At 43.0% G+C, this 18,153-nt stretch overlaps 1 protein-coding gene across 1 annotated transcript in view; it reads right to left on the reverse strand.

Moving 5' to 3' along the window:
• The window catches only part of col4a3 (collagen type IV alpha 3 chain), a 154,155-nt gene that overhangs the window by 103,923 nt on the left and 32,079 nt on the right, over nt 1–18,153 (reverse strand). Inside the window, exons 2-7 of the mRNA XM_033031982.1 lie at nt 10,309–10,365; nt 8,927–9,016; nt 5,460–5,504; nt 2,794–2,838; nt 746–808; nt 3–56 (exon numbers count right to left, since the gene is read on the reverse strand). Coding sequence (XP_032887873.1) covers nt 3–56; nt 746–808; nt 2,794–2,838; nt 5,460–5,504; nt 8,927–9,016; nt 10,309–10,365 — 354 coding nt within the window. The remainder of the gene's footprint in view (nt 1–2; nt 57–745; nt 809–2,793; nt 2,839–5,459; nt 5,505–8,926; nt 9,017–10,308; nt 10,366–18,153) is intronic.

An 18,153-nucleotide genomic window follows, 5' to 3' on the forward strand; every position in this document is an offset into this window, starting at 1 on the left:
ACCTGAATTCCTTGATGTCCGTCTGACCTAGAAATTCCTGGAAGACCCGGATTACCCTGTAAAAGTAGAAAATGCATTGGTGGCGTGCACTCAGTAAGGCTGGAATGGTTTGGAATTGTTCAGTAACTCGAACGCCCAAGAGCAAAGGAGGCTGCAGAAAGTGGTGGACATTACCAGGACCATCACGGCATTGACTTCCCCATCACTGAAGGCGATCTACAGCAAGCTGTGCCACAAGAAGGCAGCTATTATCATCAAAGACCCACATCACCCTGGTCATACTCGTACATTGCTGTTATCATCGGGAAGAAGGTTCAGAAGCCTGAGAAATGTGACCTCCAGATTTAAAATCAGCTTCTTCCCATCAACTATCAGGCTCCTGAACCACCTTGCACAACTCAAAACCATGACCTTTGGTACCAAACTACTATGGAGTCCACATGAGGTTGCATTATATACTTTGGTTTGCATGGTTTGGTCTATCTAGTATATCTGATCAATTATTGCATGTTTATCTATTGAGTTGTTCCAAGTAATGTAGCTTTAAAGTCAGTATTTCATTGATCCGGGCTCAATGCAGATGACAATTAGATACTCTTGACTTCTTTGGCTCTTTCAGGTCTATCCAATCAACAGTGAATTTCAAAGGAGATTCAGATCAACTCATGATAAGCAATGCATCTCATAACTTCACTCAAATACTTGCCTTTTTTTTCTCAAATAGTTATTTTCAAGCTAGGCTTACCTTTGTGCCATTGCACCCTGGTGCGCCTCTAACACCAAGAGGCCCATCCTTTCCATGGATACCCTGGAGGAGAGAAAAGTAGAGAATCGAGGATTCTGAGAAGCTGCTGGAATCTTGAGCAAAAATCAAAGTTCTGGAGTAATTCAGTGGGTCAGGCAGCATCTCTGGAGGGGACGGATAGGTGGCATTTCGAGTCGGGACCCTACTTCAGAGGTTGGAATGTATGGTAAATACTTACTGATGAGTAGTAAGACACCTTCTACCTTCAGCAGTGAATTTGAGATGATCATCACAGATTATGTTAATGTAATGGCAAAGAGGCAATGCAAGGTATGCAAGGGTCAATTTAAAAAAATCAGCGTGCAATATGGTGTGCAAGTTGCCCACTGATGCAAGGATTGGCTGCACACAGTTCTTGTAGCTCTGCATCATAAAATCCATGGCGGACTGACGAGAGTGCAATCTGTGATGGTGGTATAGCCATGGTGAAAAGAATGAGCTCAGTCTGTGCCTGGCTGCCAGCAGACAGCACATGATACAAAACGATACATCACCAAGGTCAGTCTCATGCAGGGAATCTGGATGGTGGTGCAGCAGGTCACACAGACAGAGACCTGAGTTCAATCCTGACCTTGTATGCTGCCTGTGTGGGAGTTTGCACGTTTTCCCTGTGACTGTGTGGGTTTCCTGCAGGTGCTCAGGTTTCCTCCCACATCCCAAAGACGTGCGGGCTTGTAGGTTAATTGGTCTCCGTAAATGGCCCCTAATATGTACTGTGGATGAGGAAGTAGGATAACATAGAACCAGTGTGTACAGGTGATCGATGGTCGGCGTGGACTCTGTGTTTCTATGTTGCATCTCTAAAACTAAACCTAAAAACTAAAACTATGGTCGTGAATGGACTGCAGCATGGAACTAGGCCCATCGGTTCACTGCCGGCGATTAAGTATCTATCTCTACCAATCCCAGACAGCCTGTGGCCTTCAGAACAGGCACAGGTCCTGGTGGTTCGGGAACAGGAGTTATGTTACAGCTGGAATACAAGATTATCAGGAATCAATTGCACTCACTTTTGTTCTGGTATCACCCTCATTGATCTGCTCAACACAAACACTTTCCCTCCTTTTAAGTGTTTTTTACGTTCTATTCCAACTCTTGTGGGTGAAGTGAGAACAATTTGGGTGCAACGGGGCTTTGTCAATTGGTGAAAAATAATGTGAAGTATAACCCAAGTGTGCATGAGGTGAAGTGGATACCCTGGGGAAGGAGCCATATTTTTTCTTATGTAACAGAGTGAGGCAACACTAGAGCAATGCCCAGCAACTGCAAAGCTCATTGATGGTGCAGACCTCAAGCACTGAGGGAGATTAGCTGCCAATGCACAATGGCACAGCTGGTGATCTCGGATCTTGTTACACACATAATTGATTCCCACGTGTCAAGAGTAACTATACTTCACATTTGCTTGATTAGCTTTAAACCCCTTTGGGATATCATCCAATGTAACTTTGAATGAAGGTTAAGGGCCTGTCCCACTTAGGTGATTTTTTTAGGTGACTGTCATAGTCGTAGCAGGTCGACAAAAAACTGGTGACTGGACCCCCCCTACGACAATGTCTACGGCAATGTCTACAACAACATTGTCACCTGGCGACAACCTACGACAGCACGTACGCCATGAGAAATCAAGCCACGCTCTTTGGCATCAACCCACTGTCGCCGAAAATGTTTGAAAATGTTGAAAATCCAGCAGTGACCAGAAAGACGCCACGACTCTTTTAGCAACTGAGGAGACTACTCATGACCATACAGACGACGCCCCGGCGATCATGTGGGGACAGCCTAGTCGCCTGTGGTCGCCTAAAAAATAGCCTAATTGAGACAGGCCCTTTAAGGGAGAATTGTTATCCCACCTCATGGTACTGTTTTGATACTTTCCCTTTACGTATTCCAAGCTGTAGATTGTGAGTGTCCGACAATGAGTGAAAACTTGGTTATCCGTGTTGAATTTTATGTGCAAGGAAATAATCTGCCTTGGTTTAACTTACTGGAAAGCCGGGATTTCCTGGATGTCCTGGTAAACCAGGAAGCCCCTGTGAAAGTGAAAGAAAACAGAGTTAGAAAGTGAAACAGTTGCAGCAACATCACAGAAGGAGCTCCATCCACGGTGTACTGCGATTACATATAAAGACGATCTGGAACAAATATTTATCATAGAAACATAGAAACATAGAAAATAGGTGCAGGAGTAGGCCATTCGGCCCTTCGAGCCTGCACCGCCATTCAATATGATCATGGCTGATCATCCAACTCAGTATCCTGTACCTGCCTTCTCTCCATACCCCCTGATCCCTTTAGCCACTCATGGCACTCAGTTCTACACTCATAGAAATGAAATCACATCTCAATATTATGGAAATACTAATTCGCTTCTGTAGGATTTCAGTCCAAACAAGGTCATTACATTTAATTTAAAATGGTCAGCCAGTCATGGGTACAGTCTTAAAGTCAGAGCTGTCTGAGATTGTCTATACTGGTCATCCCACAACAATCTGAAGTAAATGCTGTTGAACCTTCACAGTTTGATCCTCCTTTGCTCAGAAACTGCTTGCTATTTACATTCACTGGTGCATTAATTACCCAGAGATATGCCAGGTTTAATTATTCGTTTCTTGTGAATTTTCTTTGGCTGAGGAATCCCAAGCTGTTAAAATAAAGCATCTTTCTCAGTCGGGTACAACTTTCTTCTTTCTTCTTGTGTCTCGCCCAACGTAGGATTAAAGGGCCTGTCCCACTTGACAATTTTTTTTGGCGACATAAAAAATGTTGCGAAACACGTCAATATGTCATCACGCTGCGTCACCGCCGCGACATTTTCGGTGACCTGATACAACAGTCAATGATGCCGGCAGTCGCCAAAAAAATCGCCAAGTGGGACAGGCCCTTTAACATTAAGACGTTCAAGTCTTTTTCAGACACTCTTCTGGTTAAAGTTGGCTTCTCAGACTGGATTCAGTTGCTGAAACCATTGGATTTTTACTTAATAATTTGTTTGATCTGCACTTACTGTTCAATGACTAGAACATAGGTAGAAACATAACTTTATCTTCTGAGTTACACAGTTGAGTGATGTAATGTGGGTAAGAAAATTGCAACTCAGCCATCTTAATGTCCAAAAAATGATTAACAATCAATAAACAGGATCCCCTGAAAACATTCCATTGAGATAAGATGGTGTGTTGGCAGTAGGGTATAGAGCTGTGCAGATGCAAGTAAGAATTTCATTGGTCCATTTTTGTACACATGACAATTAAAACATTCTTGACTTGTTTAATTCAAATGAAACCACTCTTGTTTGATGAGCATCTCTCATTAATATTCTCTGGTATAACTTTAAAGGATCTTTAATAGGTTATCTGTGGGTGTCCATCAGTTACCCTGAGGTTGTCTCTTTTAGACTGATCCAGAGACAATCAGTACAAACTCATGTACAGTATAAGGATGTAAGGATGGGCGGCACGGTGGCACAGTGGAAGAATTGCTGCCTTAAGGGGCTGTCCAACTTGGACGACCTAATCCACGAGTTTAGAAGACCCTAGACGAGTTGAAAAAAATGTCAAGGTCGTGTTGACTCGCCGAAGTAAAAGACCTCCTACGACTATGTCTATGACCTCCTATGACTATGTCTACGACCTCCTACGACCCCCCTCGACCTTAGTCTTCTACACCTAAGACCAACTATGACTAGCTACGAGTGGAAATGATCACATACGACTACCTACAACCACCTACAACTATCTACGACTATCTACGACTACCATCACAACCTACTACGAGCTACCTACGACCTACCTATGAGTAAAAAGTATCAATTTTTTCCATGCCAACCTTTTTTTCACTCGTGGACATTTTTTAACAAGCTGGAAAAAACTCCGCGACCTACTTGAGGCCACGAGAACGCGGAGACCACTCACGAGAATGAGGAAGAGTGACCTACAACCTCCTACGACCTCGTGGCGACCTTGCTGCGAGTATGAGTCAAGGGCAATCTCGGCAGAGGTCGCCAATTAGGTCGTGAAAATGGGACGGTGGTTTTACAGCGCTTGCAGCACCAGAGACCCGGGTTCGATCCCAACTATAGGTCCTGTCTGTAATGAGTTTGTACGTTCTCCCCGTGACTATGTGGGTTTTTTTCCAACATCTTTGGTTTCCTCCAACATTCCAAAGACACACAGGTTTGTAGGTAAATTGGCTTGGTATAAGTGTAAATTGTCCCTAATATGTGTAGGATAATGTTAATGTGCGAGGATGGCTGGTCGGTGTGAACTCGATGGGCCAAAATTCAACTAAACACTAGGACTCCATTTTTTTTATTAAGAGAAAATTTGTGCTGATTTTCAAAGTATATGTGACATATCCAAAACTGGTAATAAAGCATGGAAGATTCTTCACTTTTTAAATTTTTAAAAATTCTTATCATTTATTTATTTATTTATTTTAATTTTTAATTTTTATTTTCTCCAATTGCCTTGCAAGATAATGAGCACTGAATGTGAAATCAAGTTCATGGAAACCAAGGGTTCCTTACAGAAGTTTCTTGGAACACTGACATTGAGGAAATGTCAGGGAAAAAGCACAGTGGAATCACTCCAACAGCTGTTTGCTAACAGAGTTGCATTTTGACGTTCCATTTGCGAGATATAGAAACACTTACCCTTGAGCCTTTTATTCCTGGAAATCCGGGGAATCCACCGTCCCCCTGTTGACATGAACAATATTAATATGAAGTGTAAGTTTAACACGTTCAGTTTTGACAATGAGAAGAATCACTATCAGAACCTTCACTGAACTGATAACAAACCTATTTAAACAAAGTTTAGTAACACCATGTACAAAAGAAGTTTAACAGTAGGTAGCACATCATTTTTTCTTTAAAGTATTGGTCTAAAGCCAATTAATTTAAATACAATTGTTTGGCATTTGCATTGGTTGAGGTATATCTTTCATTGCAGCACTGATTGAATGTGAATTGATTGACACACCTACCATTTACTTCATGTTTTCTCTCTTTTGCTCAATTTTTGTACACACTATCAGCAGGAGTGGCAGCTATTCGGGCCCTTGAGCCTGTGCTTCTGTTAATTTATCCAATAATGTACGGTACCTGCACAGCGGGAAGCCAGATCTCTCTGCATCTCAGAGTCTCACTGCGGCTCTGCAATCTCACCACATTTACAAAATGTGTACTACTTTTATTTTTCCCTATTAAACGGGTGAATTTTACATTTTCCCCAAATAATATTCCCCCAGCTCAGAGAAAATAGCCACGCAAGCACATAGAGTAGCAAAGATGACTTATGGTATTCTTGACTTTGTCCATCAGGGCATTGAGTCAGGAAGTCACGTTGAAGCATCATAAAAGCACCATGAAAGACTTTATCCTTTACTCCCAATTCCTCCGTCTAAGCCGCATCTGCGCCCAGGATGAGGGTTTCCATACTAGATCATCGGAGATGTCCTCAATCTTTAGGAAACGGGGGTTCCCCTCTTCCATTATCGATGAGGCTCTCACTGTGGTCTCCTCGATATCCGCAACTCCGCTCTAGCTCCCCCTTCCCCCATTCGTAACAAGGACAGAATCCCCCTTGTTCTCACCTTCCACCCCATCAGCCGTCGCATACAGCATATAATCCTCCAACTCTTTTGCCACCTCCAATGGGATCCCACTACTGGCCACATCTTCCCAGCTCCACCCCTTTCTGCTTTCCGCAGAGACCGTTCCCTCTGCAACTCCCTGGTCAACTCGTCCCTTCCCACACAAACCACCCCCTCCCCAAGTACTTTCCACTGCAATCGCAAGGGATGCAACATCTGTCCCTTTACCTCTCCCCTTAACTCCATCCAAGGACCCTGCCAGTCTTTTCAGGTAAGGTTCACTTGCACCTCCTCCAACCTCATCTACTATATCCTCTGTTCCAGGTGTCAACTTCTGTACATTGGCGAGACCAAGCGCAGGCTCGGCGATCGTTTCGCAGAACACCTCCGCTCAGTCCGCATTAACCTACCTGATCTCCTGGTGGCTCAGCTCTTTAACTCTCCCTCCCATTCCCAATCTGACCTTTCTGTCCTGGGCCGCCTCCATTGTCAGAGTGAGGCCCAGCGCTAATTGGAGGAACAGCACCTCATATTTCGCTTGGGTAGCCTACACCCCAGCGGTATGAACATTGACTTCTCTAACTTCAAATAGCCCTTGCTTTCCCTCTCCCTGCATCCCCTCCCCCTTCCCAGTTCTCCCACCAGTCTTACTGTCTCTGACTACATTCTATCTTTGTCCCACCCACTCCCCTGACATCAGTCTGAAGAAGGGTTTCGAACTGAAACGTCACCCATTCCTTCTCTCTAGTGATGCTGCCTGTCCCGAGGAGTTATTCCAACATTTTATGTCTACCTTCGATTTAAACCAGCATCTGCATTTCTTTCCTATACACCAAAGCACCATAAAACTTTGGTTAGGCCACATTTGAAGTATTGTGTACGGTGCTGGTTGCCCCATTACGGAAACTTTGGAGAGGGTCAATCTCCATTGCGGGAAACTAGGACAGAAATTACAGAAGGATCTTCCGGGATATTAGTCGGAGGTGAAGTTATGGAAGACTGGAGGGTGGCTAATGTTGTATCGTTATTTAAGAAGGGCAGCAAGGATAAACCAGGGAACTACATGCCAGTGAGCCCTTTCATCAGTGGTGGATAGGTTGTTCGGGGGGATTCTCAGGGATAGGAACTACCAGCATTTGGATAGGCATGGACCGATCAGGGGCAGTCAACTTGGCTTTGTGCATGGGAAATCATGTCTCACAAATGTGAGAGAGTTTTTTGAGGAGGCTATCAACGGAAATTATGAGGGCGTGGCAGTGGATGTTGTCTATATGGTCTTTAGCAAGGCTTTTGACAAGATCCCACATGGTAGGCTTGTCCAGAAGTTTAGATTGCATAGAATCCAAGATGAGCTAGACAATTAGATTCCAAATTGGTTTAGAAGAAGGAGTCAAAGGGTAATTGTGGACGTGCTTTTCTCCAGAGATGCTGCCTGACCCGCTCTTACTCCAGCTATTGTGTCTATATTTGGCTACAACCAGCATCTACAGTCCCTTCGTACACAGTAGTTGTGGAGCGTTGTTTTTCTGATTGGAGGCATGTGGCCAGTGGTGCACTACAAGGATCAGTGCTGGGTCAGGGTTGGTGCAGATACTGAAATCTTGAGGAAAAACCTAAGTGTTGGATGAACTCAAGGGTCAGGCAGCACCTGTGGAGGGAAATGAATGGGCAACATTTGGCCATTTCGCCCACAGATGCTGCCTGACCCACCGAGTTTCTCCAGCACTTTATTTTTTGTTTCTATCAGTGGTTGCTGACTACCTTTACATATTTAAATTGCCAAAGTGGTCACTCCTTGTCTGATCTAGAAGTGAGCAGCTGAGATAATGTTTCACATGTTTAATATCTTACTATCAGCTTTAATTTCTGGTTGCAGTCATTAATTACAGCTATTAAATGCCAAGTAATCTGCCCACGAACCGTGTGTAGTTAATAACAGAAGCTAGTTTCACCAGAAGATTGCCATGGAATAATTTCCATTTCTACAAGGGAACAAGGGTTTGCTTCGATGTCTCAGTTCCCAATAAAGGTTGGAGCTAGAGTGAATTCTCTCATCCACAGTCACCTCCAATGCCTTTCTACATGAAGAACAGGCTTCAAATTACCTCAGTAACTGTATATGAATTTATCATTCACACACAATACACCAAAAGCAACATAAGAAATTGCTGCTAATCTATGAGGATCAACAAGTGTAAGAAACTCACAGTACTTGTTTTGCTTTAGAAACGAGGAACTGCAGATGCTGGTTTACCAAGGAAAGACAGAAAATGCTGGAGTAACTCAGTGGGTCAGGAAGCATCCCTGGAGAAGTGATATTTCGGGTCAGGCTTGTTTAGCTTTGATTAATTAATTATGATAATGCTAAACAAATGTCGCCTGTTCATTCTCTCCATTAAGAACGTTGGAAAATTGCATTCTCACTTAGAAGTAAATGAAGTATAACTGCTGTTTGTTGATGCAATTCTCAATGATAACACATTTTGTTACTGTGCTCCTTCCTTGGAACTGGTGCAATTGTCCTACCTGGTGACCTTCTGGGCCTTGTGGACCCTCTGTACCAGGAAACCCTGGAAACCCAGGTTGGCCCAGGAAACCAGGTAACCCTCTTTCACCCTGAAAGGAAATGGAAGAAGTTATTAAGACTTGAGGAAGTCCTGATAAGTTAAATGAAGACTAACTAAGTGGAAGTAGTTAAGGCAGGTTCAAGAACGATATTTAAAAGACATTTGGACAGGATATGGGGCACATGCATGCAAATGGAAGCTGCTTAGATGGGGCACCTCAGTCGGCATGGACAAGTTGTGTGCCATTCCAGATATTTATAAAAGTTATCCTGAGTAGAAGTGCGATTTAGCAGGCTTGAATTAAGTAAACACACACACGCACACACGCGCACGCGCACGCACGCACGCACGCACACAAACACACACGCGCACACACACACACACGCACACGCACACGCACACGCACACGCACACGCACACGCACACGCACACGCACACGCACACGCACACGCACACACACACACCTGATTTGAAAATTCAGTTCAGGATAATTTTCATTTTAACTATAAAACATATATTTTTGAGAGAAAAAGCAAGTTTTAATCCAACTGAAAACATTCAGCAGGTTAATTGTGTGTAACTTACATTGTGCGAGTTCAGGACATAGAAACATGTGAACTATTCTTCTCCTAAACAGCAATATTTTATATCTAAGACTGACTGAAGCAATGAATATTTACCATCCAGTTGTGAACTTGATTAGTCCCTAACTAATTGTGCTTTCTTTGAAGCAATTCTTTTTTCTAATCAGGCCTGTTACTGTGGGAACGTACAGGGTGTGAGCCGCAGAGGACCTGCAGAATAACTGTGCTCTTATGTATTCATTCAGCCAACTGTCTGCAGCACAGTGACACTGCAGTCAGTACTGCCGTCTCCCAGTTCCAGCCGTCCTACCCTCTAGTGCTGTCTGTGCAGTTTGCATCTTCTCCGTGTGCCCATCTGAATTTCCCCTGGCTGCACCTGCCTTCTCCCACATCTTGAGGATTAATTTACGTAATGGATATCATATCCACATAACCATTTCTCTCTCGTTTCTCTCTTCAGCAGTTGTCTGCATTATTTTACGTGAGCTACATTTGTTTTCTAATGAAGAGATTTTTTTAAATCAATGAATAGATATACAGTAATCTTTTATGGATCCTATACGACATAAACAAAAAATAACTTTGATGAATTTTTAAGTAGCTAGAATCTTCTTCTCACTGAAAGCATGATCTGTTCCTTTAATGCAGTAATTTGTGATATTACTGAGTTCAGTAGCATAACTTTGATCACGTATTAGGATGTCTTTGACCTTCATTTCAGAAGAGCTGTAACCTCAGCAGTCACAGGTTGGCTTACCTTGTTGCCCTTCACCCCATCACAGTAACAGTTTGATTTACCACTGCACGCACAGGCCTGGAAGAAACAAACGTTACAAAAAATGTTACGTGATGAAAACCTTGAGCTACTGTATGACTGGGTAATATGTCATTATGCACAAAGGCTCCCTGATTCCAGTCAAATGGAACCAAGTGTCAACGTTTATTGTAATTACGATTTACAATTATGAAGTGCCCTTTCAGACTCTGTTGCATAATGTTATGGAATCTGATGTCAATATGATTGAGTTAGAGTGGAAAGTATTCTAAATATCTGATGATAGAAGTTCTTCGAACACTGGCTCTATTGAGGGGCATTATCAAACAAAGCTATTTTTTACTACTTCTTAGTGATCTTCCAACATTTGGCTAGACCTATTATTTCGGAGCATTCTACATACAGCCAAGCAGCATGATCCAAAGAATACTGAGTGGTTACAAGCCGGCAACTTGCCTAGCTGTAAACTCTGCGGTAGAGTTGCCGCCTGTTCCACTTGGGCGTCATTTGCACGTCACGCAGGTGGCCAAAATCCTGGGGCGCCGCACGCGACCGCGCGTCACTGCCTATGCCACCACGTCTCACCACGTGCCATGCGCGCGTAATGCATACCATGCGCACGTCACGTGCGTGTCACGACAAACGCGTGAACTATGTCGCATCGTGCATCGTGACGCGTAAATGAAATGGCGTAAATGACGCGCAAATAACGCCCGTGGGACAGGCCCTTTACAACCCGAGTGACCCGGGTTCGATCCTGACCATGGGTGCTGTCTGTACGGAGTTTGTATATTCTCCCTGTCTATGCATAGGTTTTCTCCAGGTGCTCTGGTTTCCTCTCACAATCCAAACAGGTACAGGTTTATACGTTCTGTAAATTTCTGTTATTGGCTTCTGTAAATTGTCCTTAGTGTGTAGGATAGACTAGTGTGTGGGTGATCGTTAGTTGGCATAAACTCGGTGGGCCGAAAGTCCTGTTTCCATGCTGGATTGCTAAACCCAAAACGAAACAATAATATTGCTTCTTTCAGCTTAAATATTAATTTTGGGAGCTCTTGCAAAGTGGTTGGCTTCATAATCAAGTAGCTGCAGCAGTCGAATTTCAAGTAGCAAATTTTTATTAAAAGTGAACACAAAATTACATGCCAGCCACACCTGAGTTCCTGGTCCTCCATTATCAGCTGCTTATTATAATGTTACCCAGATCATGATGAAATTGTTCATTCCCTTCCGAAGGCTATGGTATGATTGTATGGTTTGAACGATTCAGATTGGCTGTGCTCTCATATGAGATGGTATCACCAGATATTATTTGTAGATAAGACTTCATTCTCTGTCATTTCTGTTAATGCCTGACTGTAAATGCTTCAAGGCCGTAAAGCCATACCCTGAATTTGCCACAATGGTGATATCTATCTATCTATCTATCTCTACATTCCTTCTCTCCAGAGATGCTGTCTGTCTCGCTGCATTTTGTGTCTATCTTCCCTAAACCTTCCAGCCTTTCCCTTCACTCTAACAACATGTTGTCCCTCTCCCATTCTCAACTTTAAAAGCCTCCCACTTGTCCAAACTCCCTGTACCTGGAAAACAGCATCTTCCTGATCAACCTCTGCAAGTTCTGAGAAGCGCCAAGCATATCTCCATCCTCAGTAATGACTGGGCCTTGCATGTGTGCTAAAGAATGGCATGAAACATTTCCAACCAAGTTCAGCCAGAAGTGCGAAATAGGTGATCCACTGACTTTATCCTGAAATGCCCACCATCACATAAAACGGCTTCAGTCAACTTGATTTTCCAAGGATGTCAAATTAATTGCTGCCTTACAGCAGCAGAGAAACAGGTTCGATCCTGACTACTGGTGCTGTCTGCATGGAGTTTGTACGTTCTCCCTGTGACCGTGTGGGTTTTCACTGGGTGCTCCCGTTTCCTCCCACATTCCAAAGACATGCAAGTTTGTAGGTAAAATGGCATCTGTAAACCCTGTAAATTGTCCCTAGTGTGTAGGATACTGCTAGTGTATGGGGCGATTGTTATTCGGCGTGGACTTGGTTGGCTGAAGGACCTGTTTCCACGCTGTATCTCTAAAGTCTAAAATGATATCAAGAAATGACCAAGTGTCCTGATCCCATGATTTTGCTTTGTTAAGACTTTTTCCAGGACTTTTCTGTGCTTTTAGGCCACAAATTGTAATAGTGCTGAGTTTACAACAGTTTGGAGGGTCCTCCACCAACCAGAGGGTTCAATAACGTATCACATCAGTATATAGTTAAGGAATTTGAGAAAGAGAGAATAGATAAAAAAGACAAAAAAATACACAAAGCAAAAGTACAAATGAAAATTGTTATAATCTAATAATAAATTACTATATGCTGGACAAAATATTTAATCATCTGACAATCTGAGTTTTCCAGAAGTTTTAATGTAATTCCTTTCATGCCAAAATACTTGGACTGCTGCCCAGCACCAAGGAAACCCAATATAGCAGATTATATCAAGTTCATTCTTTTGTTGACTTAAGAAAGGATGATTTAACAAAGATGATATGAATATATATTTTTCAACATAAATGTGTCAATTATACCCAAATAACAACACACTCCTCCTAATCACACCTTCCTCAATAAGTAAAGAAAGCTAAAGGGTCCCTATATCGCGTTTCAATGCTTATTGGGCAGTATCTAATTATCTCGCGGTACATTCAACGTAGATTAAATGAAGCATATGTCACTCCTATTTGCCAAATACATGCCTTAAGCACACAGACAAGATGTCCCATTTCAGAAGAAATCTAACACCTAGCCATTAACAAAGATAGACACAAAACGCTGGAGTAACTGAACGGGTCAGGCAGCATCTCTGGATAAAAAGGATGGGTGATGTGTCAGGTTGGGACCCTTAATCAGTCTGAAAGGTTCCAGACCGAAATGTCACCCAACCCTTTTCTCCAGAGATCTTGCCTGACCCGCTGAGTTACTCCTGCACTTTTTTTGTCTCAGGTATAAACGAGCATTTGCAGTTCTTTGTCTGTACTTAGCTATTAACGATGATCAAGTTGTGATAGTAATGCATACCAGTGAGTTTGCCAGCTTCACACCATCTGAGATATGAAGTACCATTGTTATTCATTCTACTGTGCCCATGAACTGCAGCCACAATGGTTACACGAAACACATTTCTACTGTGTTCACACTGCAACATCAAATACTCGGCATTAACAACATAGATGACCTGTCCTAGGACCATCATGTAAGTACAATCACAAAGGCGCCTCTACTTTCTAAGACATTTAAAGAGATTTGGCATATCACCTAAATACTCTAACATCCTCCTACAGGTGCGCTGTAGAAATGATCCTGACTGGTTGAATTGTGGCCTGGCATAGGCAATGCAAGAGCCTGCAGAGAGAGTGGTGGACTAAGCCCGCTCCATCACAGGCACAGCCATCCACATCACTGAAAGCATATACACGAGGCAGTGCCTTACGAAGGCAGCATCTATCATCAAATACCTCCATTCTCCATGCCCTCTTCTTGCTGCTACCGCCGGGCAAGAGGTGCAGAAGCCTGAAGTCAGGAACAGCTACTTTCCTACAACCAACAGGTTCTTGAATCCACCTGCGCAACCCAAATCCTACCTCGGCAACGGAACATGCGGACCACCTTCTGCACTACCATGGACTTGATTTATGATTGTGTTTTACACTCTTGTCTTTTTGTTTTCCATTGTCTTTTTCTTGTAGTATTTATGTGTAATATATATATATATATTATTAATGTTTTTGTGAATTGCTTCAGTCATGTGCCCGTGATGCTCCAACAAGCAGGATTACCATTGTAATCTACCTCACTCTGTGATAATAAACTCAACCTGACATTGGCATGGAATGATTCTGGTCAATTTATTTTCTAGATGTTGCCACTATTATGTGGGGTGATGTCTTTTCATCTTTGGAGATTGCAGGCTTCTTTGAAGAGCTAGGTGACACCAGTCACCATCCAGGGAAGTAAGCATCTGTTCTTGAATGCAGTCGACCTATGTTCGCTGGGGATAGAATCCTGATGCATCAGGAATTTCACCCACCATTATATTATCGAGTAATTCAAACTTGTGTCAATATCTCGATGTTTCATTTTCCAGAGACACAATGGGGACATTGTCTTGTGTATGTGTTATGTGTAATGAGCTTTATAATCTGCTGGTTGGAGACTGAATTATCTCTTGCTCATGTGAGGTATACAGTTCCAGGTGTTGGATCTGCTGTGTGGGATTATCAGATGTACAGGAACGTTTGCATCTCTTCCAGTCTGCAAATAACTGAAAATCTTCAAACTGTGTCAAAGTCTTTGATCTGAATGAAATCCTACAGATGCCATGATTAAAGTGACAATGATGCACATCAGATAAGTGTCCTTAAAAGTTTTCGTAATTAGTTTTCTGCATGTTTTGCTGCCCTCCTTCTCCTCACTCCCCCTACCCACCTCTCTCCCTCCCTCACCTTCCCGCACACACTGCATACTTTCTCCTTTATGGCTGGTTGCTGTTGGATTGTTATCCGTGAGCCAGAAGAGCAGGTGAATAAAATGCAGGTTCCCTCATGTGATTTTGCGTTAGTGCTTGAAATTGTGCAACCCTACCCTACAGGGCACTTGCATGGGCACATAACATTTAAGAGGCATTTGGATAGGTACATGGACAGGATCCATTTATGGGCCAAGGAGAGCTAAGGGCCAAGCTTGGGCAAGCAGGACTAGTGCAGATGGGGCATGTTGGGTGACATGGGCAAGTTGGGCCGAAGGGCCTGTTTCCACAATGTATCACTATGACTTTATGGTTTACCAAGATCCTGTCTGCTTGGGACGGTTCCCACCAATGTCACAGTGCGAAGAATTGTTCAAAATTATGAGATCAAAACATGAAATGCAGAGGGTATAACTTGCCATTGGGAGCTGGAGCTAAACTAGGGCTATAACATTGGCCCAACTCCCAACTCTTCCACTATTTAATTTTATTGGTTCAAAGGAGCCAAACAACATGCGGAATTTAAAATCTGTTAGTGAATTAATTAAATAATTGTGTAATTGAAATTTAATATTAGCAGGACTGATCTTGAAATAGTCATCGGATTATTGTAAGGTTCACATTGCTTACTAATCTCCTTTGTGGGGGGGAAATCAGTCATCTTTATTCATTTCATGTATGTCTCCAGACTCAGATCACTATAATTGACTCTTGATAACATCCAAAACAATATTGCAGTAGTTTAAGAAACTGCAATGTCAAAGTAGAGTACGAATAAAACTGGGGGATCAACCTAGACATCGAATTCTGTTGCTTCCAACTCTTCCACCTCATAAATATCTGGCACTGGTGTTTGAATCAGGAGACCAGCCCATAGATTGATCTAGGAACAGCCTGACATGCCTGTAGTCATTCCTAAATATCACTGCATATCTCTCACCAAAGGTTTGGAGGATAGCTGGTAATTTAGCTTGATTCATAAAAGAACTTACACTGGGTAATTTTGTTCACAGAGCAAATACTTCCTCACCAGGAGAAAAGAGAATCTTTTTGGAAAGACACTATCCTGTGCTGAGTTGTAATGCTTACTCAGTGCAGTTTGCCCCAGTATACATGTAGAAATGATAAATGCAACAATAATTACAGCAATGAGTGCAATACAGCAGAATGATGCACGTATGCAATGCAAATTCAATGTAGTGTAAAATAATCTTAAAGTATAAAATTGAATAACCGTATGAGGTAGAGTTAAGAGTAGAGTAGAAGGCAGCACCTCAGGAATGTTTGTTTAGTTTTAGTTTAGAGATACAGCGTGGAAACAGGCCCTTCGGCCCACCGAGTCTGTGCTGACCAGCGATCCCCACACACTAACACTATCCTACACACACTAGGGACAATTTACATTTATACCAAGCCAATTAACCTACAAATGTGTGCATCTTTGGAGTGTGGGAGGAAACCGAAGATCTCGGAGAAAACCCATGCAGGTCACGGGGAGATCGTACAAACTCCGTTTAGAAAAACTCCGTAGTCGGGTTCGAACCCAGGTCTCTGGTGCTGTAAGGCAGCAACTCTACCGCTGCTCCACCTGTGCCACTCGGTTTGGCTCAGGAGACTGATACCAGTGTAGAAGAAGCTGTTTTTAAGCCAGGATGTCCAAGGTTTGAAGCTCCTGCACCTTCTCCCAGAAGGTATAAGACAAAAAGGGAATGGCCAGGGTGGCAGGCATCCTTGATGCTACTTCCAGCTTCCCTATGCTGTCAAGATGTGCTGGATGGAGGGAAGTGACAAGCCTGTAATGGACTGGGCTGTGTTCCCCAGTCTCTGCAGATTCAGGTGGCCAAGAGTAGAGCAATACCGGGCTGTAGTTTGTCAGATTATTTCAGTAGTGTATTTGTAGACGTTCATAGGACACGCTGAATCTTCAGAGATTCCTCAATGCACTGATGCACTTTTTTGATCACCACGGCACTATGAAGGGAGTGATATGGATGCCTAGGTGTTTGAAGCTGTTGACCATCTCCACATCAGCTCCATTGATGAGGACAGGGTGTTGTTCACCTCCTCACTACCTTAAGTCAACAATTGACTCTTTCATCTTGCTGACTCTAAATGAGCGGTTATTATCCTGATATCAGGACACTAGGTTCTCAATCTCTTTCATAGTCGTAGGTGTAAAGGGAGCAGAGCAAATGACTGAGCAGCCAACCATAAGAGTTAACTAATGTCGAGGGTCAACATTAACTAATGTTGAGGATCAGGGTGGAGGAAACGTTGTGACAAATTCTAACTGACTGAGGCTTGCTGATCAAGAAGTCCAGAAGCAAGTTGCATTTCGAGGCTCCACGATCTAGGTCCAGACATTTAAGGATGAGTTTATTCAGTGTTATGATTTTGAAGGCCGTGCTGTGGTCAATTAATATAATCCTGACATAGGTGTTCTTACCGTAAAGGTGATCCAGGACTGAATGTAGTGCAAGAGAGATGGCATTCCCTGTAGACTTATTTTCCTTGTATGCCAATTGTAAGCGATCTAGATTGTCTAGAAGACTGGCACAAATGTGGACCATTACCAATCTTTCAAAGCACTTCATTATGGAATTTGGAAGGATGAGAGGGAATCTTATAGAAACATATATATTATTAAGAGATTGGACACGCTAGATGCAGGAAACATATTCCCGATGTTGGGGGAGTCCAGAACCAGGGGTCACAGTTTAAGAATAAGGGGAAGGCCATTTAGAACTGAGATGAGGAAAAATCTTTTCACACAGTGAGAGTGGTGAATTTGTGGAAGTCTCTGCCTCTGAAGGCAGTGGAGGCCGATTCACTGGATGCATTCAAAAAAAAGTTAGATAGAGCTCTTAGGGCTAGCGGAATCAAGAGGTATGGGGAGAAGGCAGGAACGAGGTACTGATTGTGGATGATCAGCCATGATCACATTGAATGGCGGTGTGGCTCAATGGGCCGAATGGCCTCCTCCTGCACCTATTGTCTATGTATCATGTATTTATGTATCTATGGTCAATTTTAGAGCTACTGGGCGTTGCCATTAGGACAGGTCACTTAATCTTTCTTGGGGGACAGGAATGGTGGAGGTTTCCTTGAAGCAGATGAGGTCAATAGACAATTTGATTTAGTTTAGTTTAGAGATATAGCGTGGATACAGGCCCTTCGGCCCATCGAGTCCACACTGACCAGCGATCCCCTCACATTAACACAAGCCTAGACACACTAGGGACAATTTACACTTATACCAAGTATACAAACCCAAGCCAATTAACCTACAAACCTGTATGTCTTTGG

The sequence above is a fragment of the Amblyraja radiata genome, chromosome 13 (assembly GCF_010909765.2).
Source record: "Amblyraja radiata isolate CabotCenter1 chromosome 13, sAmbRad1.1.pri, whole genome shotgun sequence".
In the NCBI taxonomy this organism is placed as follows: Eukaryota; Metazoa; Chordata; class Chondrichthyes; order Rajiformes; family Rajidae; genus Amblyraja; species Amblyraja radiata.